A 19,383-nucleotide genomic window follows, 5' to 3' on the forward strand; every position below is an offset into this window, starting at 1 on the left:
CATTTAAGGTGGACAAAAAAATTAAGGCAAGACCCTCTCATTCTTAGGTATGTCAGAGCTGGAAATAGAAACCTATCTATCGGTGCTAGTTAAAGTGTGAGATAAAACCAAATAAAACTGCTTTGATTTTTCTATGTCAGGGATTCTGAAACCAGTTGCTAAGGGAAATTGGCAGGAGGGTTTTTAAACAGTAAACAGCTCGGTTTAACTGTAAATTACTATTTAAAGTCATTATTTACAGGATAAGTCCTACATCAGATACATCAGAGGGGAAGAATTGGGGATGATCTCTCTTGGGAAAGAAAACCATTTTAAAGACAAAGATAAAAGCAGGTGACCATCCCGGAAGGCTGGGGAAGTCAGATTGGGGGTCGATCTGTCTTCAGGCGAAGAGGTTGCTGCCTCTTTCTTCATGAAGAATTTTTCTAATTGTACCGTGAGGCAGGACCAGCTAGGTAAAGAAAGACAGGACCAGTGAAGATACAGGTATCAGAAAAAAAAAAAAAAGCAGAACCAAAATGTGTGAGTTAATTCTTTAACTCAGGGCTTTCTGGACATGTGAATGCCACATTCATGATTCTTATAATATCTTTCACCAGATGTGTTTTATAGACTTACTGTGTTTCCTTCAATTGTCTCTAAGATGAATTGTTAAAAATAATTTAGCCTTGTCCTAAAGAATAATATAAAAACTGTGAAACCCATAAAAACCATGGGTCTGATATGCATAATTTTAACATGTGGATATAAATAAATACATATGCCTTTTTAGTGTTCAGCTGTGTACCTGCTAAAATGATCTCATGTACCTACAGAGAAATGAGTACAATGTTGGAAACATGGCTGCCATTGAACCGAAAGTCCAGTGTGGGAGCAGTTCAAGAGAGATTTTTCTCTATAGCAGCATTTCTCCAAGTATAGTTCTTGGGCTGTGGGGTGGTTTGGAAATATGGTTGCTCCCAAGAAGAGGCAAGGACTATTCTCTGTTCCCTTGTATCTGGAAGGGCTTGTGACTGCTTCAACCAATAGACTGACACTATGTGACTTTTGATGCTGGGTCATAAAGGGCCCTGAGGCTTCTGCTGCTCCCTGGATCTCACAGCCTCCTGTAAGAAGTTTGAGTCCCTCTGAAGAGAGGCCACGTGAAAGTGCTTAGGTTGACAGATGTGGGAACCCGGCCTCCCTGCCATCCTCACCAAGTGCCAGACATGCTGAGCCATATGGAGTGTCACACCTCCATCGGTACCATACCCAACAGCAGCCTGGATTCTTGACCCACAAAATTGTGAGGTATAATAAAATTGTTGCTCTTTTTAAGGCATTTTGGGAGAGTTGGTTATGCACCAATGAATAACTAGAACTGACTATGTGAGAATTAACAAGGGAGCATATTCCTGGGCTCCAGGTAAGACTTATTGAATCTGAATCTCTGCTGATAGGGCCCAGGCACCTGGATTTTAATCCAGCTTCTTGGGTGTCTCTGGTAGACACTAGAGTATAGTTCCTTTAGAGCTATTGATCAATTCATTTATTCATTCCACCAGTGGTCTATCTATTCACTGTTGCTATGAATCTGGCCATGTGCTGGGCACCAGGCATAATTATCACCCAGATGACAACACTGTCCCTGCCCTCATGGATGCCAAGGACCAAGCCAAGCACGTTTCAGTTGAGCACTAGTTGAAGGAGAAGACCCAGAATCTTTTTCCCTGTGAGAAGCTGAGAGACAAATCCTAGTTCGGAATTGTTATAATTGGTTCAAGCCCTCCCGAACCTAGTCCAAGACATCAGTAATTGGCCCTGGCTAAGAAACTAGGCGCACTTAAAGAATTGAATCCATTGATATTTTGGGAACAGCCATCTCTGCAGCACCTTGGGGTCTTTGAGAGAGGTTTAGGGCTGCTGCCTGGGGTTTCTGTGATCTTAGTATAAGAAAAAAGCCCAGGACTCCAGGGCCAAGGCAGGTACCACCTCAGCCCCAGACCCAGGTTTTGCCCTTAAAAATGACATTCATGTGTATTTCCCCACTAACTAGAAAGTGATGATAGATGGTTCATGACGGATAATGGAAAAACATAGAAAAAAACTCAAAACAAACAACACCTCACTCAGGGGTCTAACCACAGTCTAGTAGAACGTTAAGGGATTGCTTGAGTCATGCACAGCTGGGTTTGAATCCTGGCTTCACGGAGCCTCCACGAGCCTTGGTTTTCTCATCTGAAATGATATCGCCCTTGGACTTGTGAGGACTGAGTAAGAATACACACGTGTGTGTGTATGTGTGTGTGCACGTGTATTTTTTCTAGCAGTCTGGAGTATTCTGGAGTTTTCTTCTCGGGTCTTTTCTTTTGGGTATGCCTTCTGGGTACGTTATATTGTTGGTGGAGCCTTATATAGCACCCCTGCCATGTCCCCAGGCGTTCTGGCTTCTCTGTAAGAGGCAGGGCCGGGTCCAGAGACATCCCCAGTGAAGAGAGAGTGGTGGCGGGGCAGGGGAGGTAAGAGTGGATGGCGAAGGGCCTGAATTGGGAAGATGAGCCCCAGGGCTCCCCTTCAGCACATTTGCCTCTCTGCGAGGTTTAGGGAAAATTCAGAGCTCAGAGAGCCTGACAGCCTCCCTATGGCTTCTCCATCTTGGTGTGTGGCTATGGCAACTGTTCTTTCAGATTTCCTGGGACAGCTGTCCGTGTCTTGCAGTCTTACTGATCTCCACATGCTATCGGACATAAATACCAAACACAAATTCCACGTGGCAGCAGCAGGGACAGTGTGGCCAATAGGAAGTGGTACCAGGTCTCTATTTCTGCCCTTTGGAGGGAATCAGGGTTTTTATCATGACGCTACCCTTCCAGATGTTCTTCCTCCTGCGGAAAGGAGCAACACTCTCCACCACTGTGGAAGCAGCACAGAGTCACAGCGGGGTAGCTCAGTTTAGCCCAGCACCCAGGGTTTGGATTAACATAGAACCCACATTGAATCCCTGCTCCACCAATTATGAGCTGGGTGAATTTTTAACGTCTTCAAGGTCTCTTTTCTCATTGTTAGATGGGGGTGATAATACCTATCGCATAGCATTATTGACAGTTAGATGAGGGAATGCGTGAAATGTGCCTGCCGTAGGGTCTGGCACTTCGTGATATTCCCATATTATTAATATTTCCAGTACTGGCGTGCTTAGAGCAGAGAGAAAATTATTCTAGCAGCAAAAAGACAAAGAGTTGCCACAACAGGGCACTAGGAAATTGTCAGCAGAACACACAGGAGGCAGCCGCTCTCCTTAGTAGTGCTGTTGCTAAGGGCCAGAGCTGAAAGTGAGCAAATACACAGTCAGAGATGGTGAATGGTGTGCAAAGGGCGTGTGGCGAGCCTGATGCAGGAAGCACAGTGTGGTCCAGATGCAGCTGGCCACCAGGAGCCCATCGGCCCAACTCAGGCAACGCAAGAAGATGGGCAATGTAGACTGGGCTAGAGCAGAGATTATTCTCTAGACGATGTTTCTGAAGATTTGTGCTGAAGGATCCGTTTCAAAAACTTCAATACGGATCAATGCTTTTATCAAAAAACAACAAACAAGAAGCTACTGTGATGGTGTCAAGTTACAATGAAAGTGTCTAAATGCTGACTTTCAATTTCTGTGCTTACCTTGTGGGAACCAGGGACAAGCAGTACTGAACTCTGGGTAGCACCATGTGGATGGCTGAAGAGGTCCTGTTTGATTTTGTATGTGTGCTCTATGTGTTGTTCTTGTTGTTTGGTTTGCTAATTGCTTAATGACCAGGGGCTGGAAGCACAAATCAGAGTCTTCTTCCACAGGATGTATGGCCTGCTTATTTGCAAATGTGCTTAAATGGACTCTGTGAAAAATGCATGTGGTTCTCATCCAATAGTGCGAGCTCAGACACTGCCACGCTGTCCCAGGGGAAGCCACAGTGGGGGTGGGGATGGCAGGAGAGTGGATGGGGAGGGGCTTGAATTTGGAAGTCGAGGCCCAGAGCTCCCCCTCAGCACACCCTTCTCCCCTGAAGTTAAGACAGAACCTTAATACTAACTGTAATACCAAGTATTATGTCATAACTAATATAATAATAAATTTTCCCTCCAAAAGGCAGAAGTCTAGAGGGAATAACACTTCCTATGTAGCTCTATTAATCCTTCTGTTGTCTTCCTAAAGTCTTTACATAAAGAACCTTTCAAGAAACTTATTACGAATCACTTTTGGCATGATGAGGACTTAGAATAGGGACACAAGGGGCACCTGGGTGGCACAGCGGTTAAGCGTCTGCCTTCGGCTCAGGGCGTGATCCCGGCATTATGGGATCAAGCCCCACATCAGGTTCCTCGCTATGAGCCTGCTTCTTCCTCTCCCACTCCCCCTGCTTGTGTTCCCTCTCTCGCTGGCTGTCTCTATCTCTGTCGAATAAATAAGTAAAATCTTTAAAAAAAAAAAAAAAGAATAGGGACACAGGGAGCTGTCTACCTCCAACTCTTGTCAGATGTGGTTTCACCACGAAGTACTTCTGCTTTGGCCCACTGCGCGCCCTGCCATCCAGATGTCTCAGCTCTGGCCTCCAGCCCCAGCTCTCTCCCAGCACCAGCCTCACATCCCAACCGTCAACCGGACATTCTCACGTGGACCTCTTGCCACCCTTCAAATGCAGCATGCCTGAAACAAATTTCATTTCCACTCCCCGCCCCAAAGAGACAACTTCTTAAATCCCTATTTCTACTAAAAGCGCTCTTACTTTACTGTGATAGATAAGGGAAAGTAATATTTGTTCTCTGCTTCAGCTTTTACAGGTGAACTAATGCCAGAGGCCCCTCCTACATCTCCTTTGCCTTCCTTCCTGGTGCTACAGGAGCCAGACTGGGTTAGAATCATCTCGCATGTGGTCATGATTTCATTCTAAGTAGCTCTAACCCTCCCCACCCATCACTCTCCCCTCCAAATCACTGAGTAGGCCAGATTAGCCTTTTTAAACGACACAGTAAGGCTATACAGGTTCTGCTCACAAGAGGTATCCCACAACCCCAGAAAATAATATCCAACTTCCTCAACCAGGCTTCTAAGACCTTCTATAACATGGTTGCCCCAACCAATTCAGCCACGCCTACAACTACTTCCCAGCAAAACTCTTCACTCTGATCCAGGCCATTCTCCTACTTTCCTTCTGGCCTCTGAACCTCTTCTTCCAGGAAGGCCCAAAGTTCTGCCTTCCAAGTCCCTATTCCTCCCCATCCATCAAGACTGGACACAAACCCCTCCTTCCACAAAGCCATCCTGCCTCTTCCAGCTCACACCAGCTCTTCTCCTTCTCTGCATACCATTTACAGATCTTGTCCATGCCTCGTGTCTTGTCATAACATATCGTTAACTGTCTGCTTCACATACGACACTAATGTCCAGAAACTTCCCTTTTCTTCTTCGGTACCCAACTTCCTACCACCTCCCCCACCACCACCGCTGCCGCCACCACCACCACCACAAGGAAGCTAGGGCTGTGAATGTAACAGTGAACCAAAAATACCCAATGAATCCAAGAGTCAATCCAAAAAAGGAGAAGGAGAAAGAGGAAGTCAAGGAAGAGAGTGGGAAAGAGAAAAAAGAATTCTATTTTTCTCTTGGATGCCTAGATATGCATCTTACTATCTCCCAGATTCATAGATTATTTGAATGGAAAGAGCCTTAAAAAACATTGCTTTCAATGATATGATGCTAACTGTGGAGACTTATTAAAATCAGAAATAACATCCTTGACCCAGAAAGAGACAATCAAAAAGGATAAATATCATTTAGTAGCTGTGTGACCTTCAGAGTGTCACGTAAACTCTGTTTTCAGTGTCGCCGTTTTTGAAGTGTGAATAACATGACACCTCCTTGAGGAGCTTTGGGAGTATTAAGTGAGATGATGGATGTAAGGGACCTGGATAGTGGGGTAGTGCTGAAACATGGCATGTGCTCAGTGATTATGGGGGAAATCTTCCCACTTACCTTCCAACACCAGGCTGCGCTTTGAAAACCACGTAAAGCAGTATTTCCTCAATGCGGGTCACCATCTGTTAGTGGGTTGTGAGATCAATTTAATGGGGTGTTACGAGCATATCTACATGTAACTCTTTCTATTTTAAGTCACGATATAAAACGTATTTCTCACTGTGCGTCAGAGTCAGACAGTGGGAAAGGCACCAGACTGCAGCCCTCTGCAAGTGAAAACGAACTAGCACACCAAAGCCACATGTGGTGGGCTTGGTACTGCGTTATGAGCAGTTTCATCTCCCACCTTCTCTGGACTTTGGTTTCCCGTTGACACCACGATCTTATTAATGTTTTCTAAATTTTTCTTACTTCCAACATGTAACACGGACCACTGTGGCTGCATTAATTAATATAGAATTCCCTTTCATGGAGGCCTAAATTCTCTGTGCCTACGATCAGGTCTAGCATGCATTTTGCATGCATTTTTCTTCGTCGACAGAATGTGCTGAACACCTCGAGGAAAGAGGAGTGCTTCTCATTTGAAATTTAACTGGTGACACTGTCTTGCATTCTGCAGTGATTCCATCACCCACATTGTGGCAGAAAACAACTCTGGCTCAGAGGTCCTGGAGTGGCTGCAGGTACAGAATATAAAAGCCAGCTCACAGCTAGAGCTCCTCGATGTGTCCTGGCTGATAGAATCCATGGGAGCAGGAAAACCAGTGGAGATGACTGGGAAACATCAGCTTGTAAGTGTTATGGTTGTGATTTTCTTTGCCCCTCGCTTGATGATTAGGAACATGGGCTGTAGAATCAACAGACCTGGGTTGGACCCCAGGTTTCCTGCTTACTCCCTGTGTGACCTCGGGCAAGTCACTCAGCTTTTCTGAGCTTCCGTTTCCTCCTCTACAATAGAAGATAGCAATAGTACCACCTGACAAGATGGTTGTGAGAATGAGTGACATAATGCAAAGTGCTCACCACACAGCCTGATCTATAGCACCTAATAAATGGTAGCTAGTTTTATGAGCAAAACTATACACAAATATTTAAAAATGTGGAAGCCTCGATGTTCTGGTAGCCAGAAAAGTAGAGGGCTCCTATTTTTTTTTCTTACTATGATCATTCATAAGGAAAAAATAAGGGAAGTTGGACTCTTAATTCCAAGTCCTTCACCATTAATGCTAGAACCGTCAGGAAGGTTCAGACCATGCCTACGTTAGTTCGTGGAAAAGGAAAATGGTACTTAATTGGTTGTTCTTTTTCATGCTTATTTTTCTTGATGCAAAAATATTACATGTTAATTGTAGCAAATCTGAATATTAGAGATGCATATAACATAAACTTTGTCCTATAATTTTATCCTCTCTCCAGAGACAGCTGCCATTAATCTGCCAATTTTTTCTTCATAATATCTGTTATTATTACTATCGCTTGTTACTAAAAGTGGGTGCTTATGCATTTTTTTAGGTGAGAAGAGACTATTCAGCTAGCCCTAACCCAGAGCTCCAGAAGACTCCCCCACTTGCTGTAAAAAAGATCTCTCAATACGCATGTCAGAGAAGAACCACTTTAAACAACTGTAACCACATCTTCACGGTAAGGGGCTTTACAACAACACGCAGAGCAAACGAAGTGCTTGCAGCTTCTTTCCACGGATCTACAAATCCAACTATGAAATTTTCTGAAAAATCTAGGAATGATTTTCCCACACTCACTCACCCCCCTCGCCTGATCTCTGGTTCTTTTTGTCGAGAATGGATCTACTTCTGTCATAGAAATGGACAAATGCATTCGGAAATATATGTATATTCTTTAGAGATGGTCAATTACTATTTATTGAGAGTTGACACTTTTGGGCACAACAGTTGTCAAAGGCAAGTATTCAGAAAAACCAAATACTGTAATCAGTCCAAAACATAGTAAGAGCAAGTTACAAAGGAACAACAATAATGCGTAAACAGCCCTTCCTGGGTAATCAAATGATTGAGAGACGGCAGATTTGAACTATCACCTTTCTGATCTTAACCAGCTTGCACAAATCAGTTTCTCTCTCTGAGCCTCCAATATCCTTAGCTAGATTGTCTCTGAAGCCCCACCTAGCCCTGAAGTTTGGCAATTATGCTTCAAACGACCCTAACAAGCCCCCAGCTGCTAGTCCTTCAGCCTAGAGAAAGTAGTCAGGTGGCTAAAACATGTAGTTAGTGTATCAAATACAAAATTCCACCCCACATGTGCGAGGAAGACCAGGCAACTGCAGTACTGGGCACGGGGGCATGATACCACACAGCTGCAGTACCGAAATGCAAATGCACCTACCTTGAGTCTGTGTCACTACGATCACATCCGTTCATTCATTCGATAAGCCTATGTTAGGTGCTGACTGAGTTTTCCGTCCAAGTGAAGCGATGAAAGCGCCCGGTGATCAAGGCAGAATCCTGGCCACAGGCTGGTGGGCAAGTCTGCAAGGAAAGAGGGCAGGGTTTTGCTGGGTGATGACTAGCAGATGCAGTGAGCATGAGATCGGGCTTTGGTTAAATCATTCCTGAATACTGAATGGCAGCAAACCCAAAGTTTCCTTAGGAAGCGCTCTGTGACGTGTCTTTTCAATTCAATTCCTCTCATAACAAGGGAGGGGTGCCAAGATATGGGAGACCCAATCTCACCCGTCAGGAGGTATTTCAGCTGCTAGCTCAGGGGCCGGGAACAGACCATGGTTTGCTTATCTGGTTTCATTCTTCAGGATGCCTTTGAGGTACTGGCTGAAAACTATGAGTTTAGAGAAAATGAAGTCTTCTGCCTGGCATTTATGAGAGCGGCTTCTGTACTTAAGTCCCTGCCATTCACAATCATCAGTATGAAGGACACAGAAGGAATTCCCTGCCTGGGGGACAAAGTGAAGTGTGTCATAGAGGTAAGGGCAAAATGTGATTTGTCCTACTTCCTAATATGTAGGGAGGAGGGGGAAGTAAATGCAGTTAATAGATTTTTCCTGTCAACTATGTAGATGTGGGATGGGTGGATGGATGGATGGATGGATGGATGGATGGATAGAATCTATACCCCAGTATTCCCACAACTGGGGCTACATGGGGCAAGCTACTGGAAATAGAACTCTCCTGTATTATTATTAATCACAGTAAAAGACTCAAGTGTCCTAAAAGCTTGACAACAGGGAATGGTTCGACTTCAAACACAGGCTGTGTGAAGGACCTCAGTTCCCCTCAGGGGACGTTGCCCTCCAGAATAGAGGTGGGAGTGACCAGGCAGTGAACCTGACTCTGCATCTCTACCTGTGTGTCCGAACAAGAGAGCCAGGGATGGGGGATTATTCACGTAATAATAATGTTTAAGGATTCCCCAGCAAAGTGAGTTAGTCATCCAAGAATAAGTTTCAGCAACGTTAAGTGCGAACTAAAGTATTCAAGGAAAATAATCTCAACTCTATTCAGAGCTGGACATCATAAGAGCTTGAGCTTGGATTGGTTTTTCAATGGGTCCAAAATTAACCTGCTCAGATGAGAAGTCCTTTTGTCTCAGCTAGTTCATATCCATCAGAAAGAAAATTATCACAAATATTTAGACATACTATTGTTGGTGTATATTTTGGTTTGGTGTTCTGTGGAGCCGGACCCTGATCATTCTGTGCCTTTGTCCCTGAGGACTGTAAAGGAGTACTCAGAATGAGCTGGGATTTCTAAGATTATAGGAAATGTCTCGTTTTGTCCAGATTGGCTAGAAAAGCATCCTGCAGGCAACAGGCGTACATTTCCTGAACAATCAAGCTACTAGATCTGGGAATTTGAGAGCCCCAGACTGTGATTGTTCAACAGGAAAATATTTTTCAACTGTCCATGCAGGAAATTATTGAAGATGGAGAAAGTTCTGAAGTTAAAGCTGTGTTAAATGATGAACGATATCAGTCTTTCAAAGTAAGTAATTTTACATGTATTTAATGAAAATGGTTTTCCAGGTAATCCTATTATTTATTTTAAGTGGTCGTATCAGCTTGGGCTACCATAACAAAATGCCACAGGCTGGGTGGATTAAACAACAAATATTTATTTTCTTACAGTCTGGAGCCTGGAAGCCTGAGATCCAGTGCTAGCATGGTTGGGTTCGGGTTAGGGCTCTCTTCCTGGCTTGCAGATGGCCACCTTCTCAAGTGCCCTCACGTGACACACACACACAAAGGAAGTCCCATGGTGCCTCTTCTTACTAAGGCACTAATCCCCCTATGAGACCCCCACTGCCATGACCTCATCTAAACTTAATCACCTCCCTAAGGCCTCATCTTCAAATACCATCACCATGGTGGTTAAGGCTTCAACATATGGATGGAGGGGGGCACAATCAGTCCAAACTGTGGTCTAGAAAGCAGATACCAAAATAAAGATGAATGCGTGAGCTTCTTGCTATGTTGTGATGAGGTACAAATTATCTTCTAGCATCTGTCACTCATGGGTACAAATATCACAGGGACACTGGGACCATGGGACAAAACAAACCTGCTCTTAAAGAGCAAACCTGTGTTGGAGGCTCCCCACTGCCTCCTGCTCTACATAGAAACAGGGCTTGTTACCTCCCAATGTTCCCCACCTTGGAATTGCAGATGGCAGGGATTTCGGCCCATCCCTTCCGTTCCAAAGTGATGCACAGGCCTAAAAGGTGCTTGTGGGCAAGAGCCGAGGCTTTGGGGTATGGACAGCCTGGATTCGAGTTCGGGTTCTGCCACTTATCAGCTGGGCAATGGTGGGGAATGCATGCAACCTACACGAGGATCCCTCTTAAGATATGTAGAGCATGAGCACATGTAAGGGACCCTGGGACAAGAGGAGTGCCCAGCAGGGAAAGCTGTTGTCACACGTGGAAGGCACAGACAACGACCATTAGAGTACACAGAAGCCTCAGCAGAGGTCCAGCCCCGCCTCTGCACTTTGTTCCATTTCATAACACCGCATGTCAAGAGAGGACCCTCCTGAAACCAAAAGCTCTGTCCAAAGTTACCATCACCCACCCGCTTGTCATATTCATGAGAAACTGGGTCAGAAATTTCCTTCTGCGTTTTCCTAAGCCCTTGACCTTGAAAAGTGTCAATTCATTGTCATAATGGTCATTTTAGAAACTAAAGGCATGGCTTTCCCTGTTTCAGCTCTTTACTTCTGTGTTTGGAGTGGGATTGAAGACATCTGAGAAATGGTTCAGGATGGGTTTCAGAACCCTGAGTAAAATAAAGTCGGACAAAACCCTGAAATTCACACCAATGCAGAAAGCAGGTAAATTGTCTCTCCTACAGATCTTCTGCTGTTGCCAGGGCTGGCCAGGTGGTGGCAAAGCTGAGTCATCTGAATTTCAGCTCCAGCCATGGCCAGCTGGGTCACTCATTTGTGCTCTTTGTTGGTACTATGGTTAAAAGCACAAGCTTCTGCAATCAGACAGACCTGGATCCAAATCCTGACTCCAACACAAGCTTGTTCAAGGCTTGGAGCCTAAGCTACCTCATCTATAAAAGGGGGGTAACATTGCTAGTTAGTGGGGAATAAATCAGATCATGCAGGCAAAGTCCTTAGCATCGTGCCCAGCATAGAGCAAAGACGCTCTGCAAGGTGGCCGCTGTCATTCCTGCATCCAGGTGTCAAACCGGTTGTGATGTTGGTCTGGTTCTTACTGAACTGGCTCTAGATGTTTGGTCCTGGCCATCTCCCGTGCAGGAGAGGCATGGGTGAGGAGTCAAGGGCAGAAAATGGTCATGAAGGTTGAGGAGTAAAAAATATTAGAGCAAACCAGAGTCACTGCTGGCACAAATGTGGATCTGCTTTAGAAACTGCAAGACACCAGGAAATATAAGGGAAGGTGCGCAAATCTAGGCAGGGTTGATCTACCCACTCAGGACCCGCCAGCTTGAGAAGAGAAGACTGTGGTGAGACAGCTGCAGCCCTGCAGGACCTCCCACAGGTTGAAGGTGGTGGCTTGGGCGCTTCCATTTATGGAGGGCTCTGGTGAATTGTTTTCAATGAAGAAATGCAAAGAAAGGTCAAAAATTTAAACATTTACTTTTAACATGCAGTAGAAATATGATAAAATTGCAATTCGAAAGAGCAAGCCCCATCCAGCAGTGTTGACTACAGCCATCCTGTTGCATATTACATCCCTGGTATTTATTTATCTTGTAACTGGAAGTTGGTCCTTGTTTGATCACCTTCCTCCAATTCCTCCTCCACCCACCCTCGCCTCTGATAACCACAAATCTGATTTCTCTTCTATGAGTTTTTGGTTTTAGATTTCACACATAAGTGAGATCACGGAGTATTTGTCTTTCTCTTGACTTATTTCACTTAACATTATGGCCTCAAGATGCATCCGTGTTGTTGCAAATGGCAGGATTTCCTCATTTTAGTGGCTGAATAATATTCATACATACACACACACCCACAACCTCTTTATCCATCCACTGATAGACATTTAGGTTGTTTCCATGTCTTGGCTAATGTGAATAATGCTGCTACGAACATGGTGTGCGTGAATCCCTTTGACTTAGCATTTTCATTTCCTTCAGGTATATTCCCAGAAGCAGGATTGTTGGATCACATAGTTGTTGTATTTTTAATTTTTGGAGGAAGCTCCCTCCATGGGTCTGTGGGAATAACCAAGTCATTATCACAACTGTGTCTGAGCTTCCATCCACCACTTCCCAACTCTGAATCTTCCCATTCTAAATCTTAACACATTATCTTTGAAAAATTATAGGGCACAGTTTATTGATCGAGAAGGCTGGTTCTTCAATAAAAAGTGCTATTTGAACAGCTTGCTTTCCAGAGGGATATGAAATATAGTCTCTTTCTTAGTCAGGAAATTGTAAGTCTCTTACAAGTCAAAAAGCAAAAAGAGTCATCGTTACCATGAAAAATTCACAACCAAGAGCATAGAGAATACATTCATCTCTGGGGAAACAGTTTGGTGATACTGTGGTCATGTTTGCTCTATCTGGAGGCAGAAGCCCCTCCCACAGAGGGCTGGTCATTTCACGTGTCACTCTCTCCATTGACCTGTTCAACGGCCCCTCAGGATTCCTCTATTATGAAGACCTCGTCAGCTGTGTGACCAGGGCAGAAGCAGAGGCGGTCGGCGTGCTGGTTAAAGAGGCCGTCTGGGCATTTCTGCCTGACGCCTTCGTCACCATGACAGGAGGATTCCGGAGGTAGATAATGACAGCTGCTCTTGCCTCTACTGCTCTAATACCTTCAGTGGCTCCCCATATTCAGAAGTTCAGGCTCTGGGCCTGGCACAAAGGCCTTTGGTGATCTGGTACCAGCCTGTCTCTGTGGCCTCGTCTCCTGTACCTCGCATTTCCACCCCAGCAACCCCAAATGGCTTGTCTTTGCACACACAGAGCTGTTTCATGCCTCTGTGACTTGCACAGTCAGACCCTTCTGCTTGGACTGGCTTTCCTCAAATTGCCACCTGGCTGACTTCTCCTCTTTTAAGTTTCAGTTCAGATACCACCTCCACCTCCAGGCTTGGCCAGGCAGCCTCCTCAGTGCTACCTGCTAAGTAATTTGTATGCATCCTTTCCCCCACGAAGTTTGTAGACATTAGTGCTCTGTAACAATCAGGTGCCTGGCATAAAACAGGTACTCTAGAAATACTGGCTGAATCAATGAGTAGAATGAACGAACTCTTCACAGAGGTGTATGCCATTGTTGGATGTTGAGACCTTTCCAGAAACAGATTCCTTCCCTCCCACCCCTCCACTCCTCCAGCTCTCCCTGTGGCCCTCTAAATTGCTTGCCATTGGCCATCCTGGCAAGCCAAGTAAAACTGAGGGAGCAAGTGGGAGAGGAAGATCAAATCTAAGAAAATGCCCTCAGTCAGTGTCATAATTCCGAGAGCCCTCCCTTGTATCATTTGCATGTAGTTCTTGGTTTGCTTGTCACCATGCTTCTCTCTGTATGGACGTGTGGGGTAAGTGCGCACATGTGAGTGCAGAAGAAATAATTTCCTTTGTTATTTTTAACCCACACATATATAATCACATAAGCACTATGTGTGTTTTTTTTTCTGCCATAAAGTTTTTCTGCAAAGAGTAGAGTTTTATAACCAAGGATATTTTAAAAAAATTTATGACGAGCATTTTGTATTGCAAGCCTTGAGCACAGGACATAGAAAAAATGGTGACTTTTAAAAATTGTGAGCTAAAAATCTAATTCATTTCCATTTTATACTTTTTTTTGGATCAGAGGTAAGAAGATTGGGCATGATGTAGATTTTTTAATTACCAGCCCCGGGTCAACAGACGAAGACGAGGAACAACTTTTACCTAAAGTGATAAACTTATGGGAAAGGAAGGTAAGAAGAAGGATCAAAAGTAGATGTTTGGACACTCAAGCATTCCATTAATACCACTGAATTTTGCACACTATTTACCTCATAATTGTGTAATGACCATCTGACTGATTCTCAATGATTTGCAACAGCTCACACAATGCCACATGGCAGGCAATGAGACTTACCTGCCTGGGGTTCTAGATTCCATGTTGTGAATATCTATCTTGCTTATACATACTTGTGCTGTTTCCAAAGGGGCCAAGGGTGGTATGTCTTTGTGTTGAACATTCAGGAGCATTCATCCCCTAAAGAAATGGAGAACATGCGCTGTGCAGACCTGGGAGGTGTGAGATGAGCNGGGGGGGGGGGGGGGGGGGGGGGGGGGGGGGGGGGGGGGGGGGGCAGGACTGCTGGGATTGGGATAGAATCAGCCAGGTGGTGTTGCTGGTGCTTGGAACTTTCTGCCGGTCCACAACCACCTTGACCTTGTGCTAAGATGGGAAGAAGGAAACTCATGAGGACAAGCTGAGCTCAGAAGCCCCCACCCACTGAGGAGGTGAGACTTGCCCTAGGCTACCTATTGCCCAGCAGAGGAAGTGAAGGATGAGCAGCAGCCAGAGCTGCCTGCAGGGCCCCGACTCACATCCACTCCAGTGAGAGCTCCACTTCCCAAAGAGACCAGAGGGCTCCACCCCAAGGACCTACAGGCCTGGCGGGCTGACCAGCCTGGGTCTGGTGTTTTTCTGGCACAGCTTCATGCTTCCTGAGTGACCTCGCCTCTGTTGGGTGGGGGCCAAGCTCCCTGATATGGCAGAGAGAGAGAAACCTCAGATAAAGTGAAAATAAGAGCCAGAAACACAGGAGCACCCTGGAACCAGGAGCACCAGAAGGGAGGACCCAACGTAGGAACCAGATCCAAATTCACCTGTGAGGCCATCCCCAGCCCCCTCTGTCCCTCTCAGGAGAGTGGACCCAGGGTGCCCAGGGACCCCAAGAGTGAATCTCACAGGCCAAACCAGGGGAAGGCAGGACGAGGAAGAGTTAGCCCCACCTACATGGGGCCCTCTGCTCTGCTCCAGCAGGAAAGGTGGGAATCTCTCATGGACAGACAGCACAATTCATGGACCCACTAACTAAAGCCCCGGTGGCAACCGCAAGGCCGGGGGTCCCTGTGAGGATGGGCCTATTGAGCCTTGGTTTTTAGGCACCACGCTCCTCAGGCCCTGAGACTGTCCCAGACTAAGACAGGGATGGTGGGGTGGGGACATGACGACAAGGAGCCTTCCTTCTTTTCATCTTTCCTCCGTTTGAGGCAATCATACCTCCGCCCTCCAAGCAAAGAGAGGGGCTGGCACGGGTGGAGGCCAACATTAAGCCCTTCGGTTTTATCTGGGACGTTAAATGCACAGCCTTGCCGTTTACTGGCTGTATGACCTGGGACGCTTTGCTTAATCTTTCCTCATCTATGAAACAGGGATCGCAAGGCTCTCTCATTTCATTAACGGGGAGGATCAAAGGAGAATTAGATAAAGCGCTTGACACAGTGCCTGGTAACGGCAAATGCCTACTAAACACTGGCTGTTAGCGTGAGCACCTGCACAATGACCCCAGAGGGCCAGGCCAGGCGCCAGGTCAGGGGACCCAGGCGTGAGCAGGCACAGCTGTGCCTCTTCCCTTGCAGACAAACAGGACCTCAGCGAGGCGACACTGAGGGGCAGTTGTGTGTCCCAGCTCTGCCTGCACCCCTGCGGCCCTGGACCTGCCCCTCCCATCTTGGCTGTGAACTTCCACTTCTCCCTCGCTCCTCAGCCCTGCGGTTCTTACCAAAACTCCCATTCTCCAGATAATGCGGATGACCTCGCAGGCAGGCGTACGCATGCGCACCCCCCACGCTGCACGCTCGCCTTACGTGGGCGTGGGCGTGACGAGCAGCCGGGCGGGGCCCGTCTGAGCCGCCCAGCCGAGGGACCTAAATGTGAGCCTTCTAGAAGATGCCTTGGTCAGGGAGCAGAAAGGGAGGAACAGGAGCTTGGAGCGCTGTTCTGTGGGGGAGGTCTCTGTCCCCAAGGCTCCTTCAGCATGCAGTCTCCCTGGCTACCAGAGCTCAAGCGGGGGGCGGGGTGGCTAACGGAGGGTGGTGGGCTTCGGCCCTGGGGGTTGGGACCTTGGTCAAGGCCACTCACTCTTCTGCCGGCTGGTACACCCCTAGTCCCTGGAAGGCTGAGAGATTGAAAGTATTTACACTCTTTAGAGTAAAGAACATATTCACTCCTGCTGAGAAACAGACTTGACTATGAATAGGAGATGCAGGGTCTTCTGAGAAGGGGTTGCAGGGCATTGAAACAGAAGGGCGGGAGGATGGATCCTGGCTTTCAAATAGGGGAGGGCCTCACCCTCCAGCCTTGGAACCCTCCCTGCTCCGCTGGGGAGTCTAATACTAAACGTTGGGCGACAGAGACTCCCTCTTTTTGAGAAGCAAAACTGAGAGCTGAGCACAGTTCTCCGGCCTCATGTCATTCATTTGAGAGTGGGCTGCTCAGTACCCCCCGGGGGAGGGAGAAACAGGGAAAGGCCTCCCACTCCCTCCTTGTCAGGAGTCCCTTATGAAGAAAAGAATGTGCTGGTAGGAAATGTAGTCACCTTGTGGCTGTTGATGGGTAGCCAGACCACGAAACTTAAAAGGAATGTTCAAAGAAGAAGTTACCCAAGGGGAAATGGGGAACAACAAGGAAAGAAACGGTAGAACACAGAGATGTCCCCAAACAGCCCAGGCTAGATAGCAGGAAGCAACATCAGGGGCTGTGTGTGGGGTGTGTGTGTGTGTGTGTGTGTGTGTGTTGACAACCGTGCCCTGCAGCCGACAGAAGTGCCTGAATACGCAGACAGCAGCATATTATTCCAGGCATGCATCCCGCAACACCTTGCAAGATTCAAAGCAAACCCCTCCCAGGAATGGCCCATTGTCTGTGCCCAGCCAATGTGGCAGAAGTGCAAGCACAGCTTACAATTATGAGGAAGACAGCTTTGTAGATTTGGTGGGGAGGTGGCTGTTACTGCAAATATAACTTCAAGAAAGACTTCTTAATATTTTAATGGCTCGCTTTTCAAATGTACCTAATTCAAATTCACAAGAAAGGCTGCTATACTGTACACTCATTTTTATAAGTTTCATTAAAAAGCAGGATTGTGTTTTCCTGGGCTGGTGATTAGATGCTCTACAGCAACATTTGCCGCCTCCCAGAGAGGATCTCCCGAACATCTGTGCTTCCCTCCCAGCCCCTTCGAACCCTGCGTTCTTCCTAAGCGCTTTCCTGGGGGAGCCACCGAAGGGCTAGAGTTCTGTCTTTTGAGGTCAGGAAAAGGATCCCCTCAAAGTTTGGCTGCACTGAAACAATGTCTCTTGGAGGGCTGCAGAAGAAACCATTCCTTGGAACAAAACAAACAGAACCCGTGGTGCTTGAAGTGTGGTCCCTGGACCAGCAGCATCGGCATCACCTGGGAATTTATTAGAGTCGCAGAGTCTCACACATACGCTGCCACTGAATCACTCTGGGGACAGGGCCCTACAAACTCTGCTGTGACAAACTTTCCAAATGCTTCTGATGATAAAATTCGAGAACATCTGACCTGAGGAACACATGACAACAAATCACACACCCTAATAGCTATGATTGAATTCTTTTGAGGTTATTTGCTTTTTTAGTGGACGCTCGGGTTAGCATTGTTTACCTCCTCTTCCTGCCCCACATCTGCCCTGTGCTGTGAGGAATTCCCACAGAGCAGACAAATTGGAGGATCACTGGGCACATCTTAGAATCATTTATCTTTCTGACTCAGCAATATTAGTGAGATAAGCATCACTAACATTATCCCACTCTCCAAGGCGGACAGAGTGACAGTCTTTGTCCTCCAAGGGGTAAGGCAAGTTTCTGAGCACTGACTTGTAATTCAGAAGTAAGGAAAGGGATTCTCTGGCAGCTTGGCCTCTCTAATTGCTAAATTCCTCTGCAGCAGAGAGAGGTTAATACATCCACTTCCTGGCTTCCTCTCCCAGGGTGGCCAGGTGGGCTCACACAGCAAGGGCAAAACACGGCCACATTATGCTCAAATCTGTGAAGTTTCTATTAAGAGCATTCGTTAAGAGCCCAGTATAAAATGGCAGACCCTGCCCACTGGGAAGACTTCCTGATGTCTTTCTGTTTGTTTCCAGGGATTACTTTTATACTGTGACTTTGTGGAGTCGACATTTGAAAAGTTAAAGACGCCTAGCAGGAAGGTGGATGCTTTAGATCATTTTCAAAAATGCTTTCTGATTTTAAAATTGCATCATCAGAGAGTGGACAGTGGCAAGTGCAGCCAGCAGGATGGGAAGACCTGGAAGGCCATCCGCGTGGACCTCGTCATGTGCCCCTACGAGCGCCGTGCCTTTGCCCTGCTGGGCTGGACCGGTTCTCGGGTAAGTGCTATGTGGATTCAAAAGATGTGGGCTGTCCGCCGGGGCCCAGGAGAGAGATGGCAGCCAGGCAGGGTGACAGGGTGGAGTGCCCAGAAACCTCCTAATCTGGGTATTCTACCTGCACACGGTCAAGTGAGACTGATTAGTTTAGAACAGTGTGGTCCTGGGCTGGCAGGAGCTCACCTGGGAGCAGATTAGGCATGTAAATCCCCTCCCCCCCATCGCACCACCTCAGCCCCCCACCCGACCTCCTGAATCAGAAACTCTGGGGATGGTGCCCAGGAATCTTGATGTCGACTGACATTTTTTGTTCATGAAAACTGGAAAAACTGATGGATAAATGCAGCTTGTTTGACAGACCTGAATCTTTGGGACTGCAGAGTCTGTTGAGAAAGGGGAGAGTTCCAAAAGGAAGAGTCCAAGGTTATACAAGGTCAGGCCAGTTAGGAATCACTGGCAGAAATGGTTGCCTTTTGTCTGTTTTGTTTGAAGACAGGTGTGTTTCCAGCACATTCTAGTCTCTTCTTTCAGAGTTCTTGGAAATTACTGCCATTGGTTCTGCACGTGCTGATAGAACACTAAGCTTTCCGCTGGGTGACTTTAAATGATTTAACCTCTTTGAGCCCCA

The 19,383-nt window shown here is 46.6% G+C and overlaps 1 protein-coding gene and 1 long non-coding RNA gene across 3 annotated transcripts in view; one reads left to right on the plus strand and one right to left on the minus strand.

Annotated features, from left to right (window-relative positions):
- DNTT (DNA nucleotidylexotransferase) overlaps positions 1-19,383 on the plus strand; it is a 28,609-nt gene that overhangs the window by 4,059 nt on the left and 5,167 nt on the right. For both annotated transcript variants that reach the window (XM_034663047.1, XM_034663048.1), the window contains exons 2-9: positions 6,552-6,723; positions 7,445-7,573; positions 8,718-8,888; positions 9,835-9,906; positions 11,127-11,250; positions 13,040-13,172; positions 14,212-14,320; positions 18,510-18,755. In XM_034663047.1, coding sequence (XP_034518938.1) covers positions 6,552-6,723; positions 7,445-7,573; positions 8,718-8,888; positions 9,835-9,906; positions 11,127-11,250; positions 13,040-13,172; positions 14,212-14,320; positions 18,510-18,755 — 1,156 coding nt within the window. The remainder of the gene's footprint in view (positions 1-6,551; positions 6,724-7,444; positions 7,574-8,717; positions 8,889-9,834; positions 9,907-11,126; positions 11,251-13,039; positions 13,173-14,211; positions 14,321-18,509; positions 18,756-19,383) is intronic.
- Positions 152-8,425, minus strand: LOC117802728. The gene is made up of 3 exons (XR_004626226.1): positions 8,294-8,425; positions 5,990-6,054; positions 152-451 (listed from the first exon to the last, which is right to left on the minus strand). It is a non-coding gene; the product is annotated as an uncharacterized LOC117802728 (long non-coding RNA).

This window comes from Ailuropoda melanoleuca, chromosome 6 (genome assembly GCF_002007445.2).
Source record: "Ailuropoda melanoleuca isolate Jingjing chromosome 6, ASM200744v2, whole genome shotgun sequence".
Classification (NCBI taxonomy): Eukaryota; Metazoa; Chordata; class Mammalia; order Carnivora; family Ursidae; genus Ailuropoda; species Ailuropoda melanoleuca.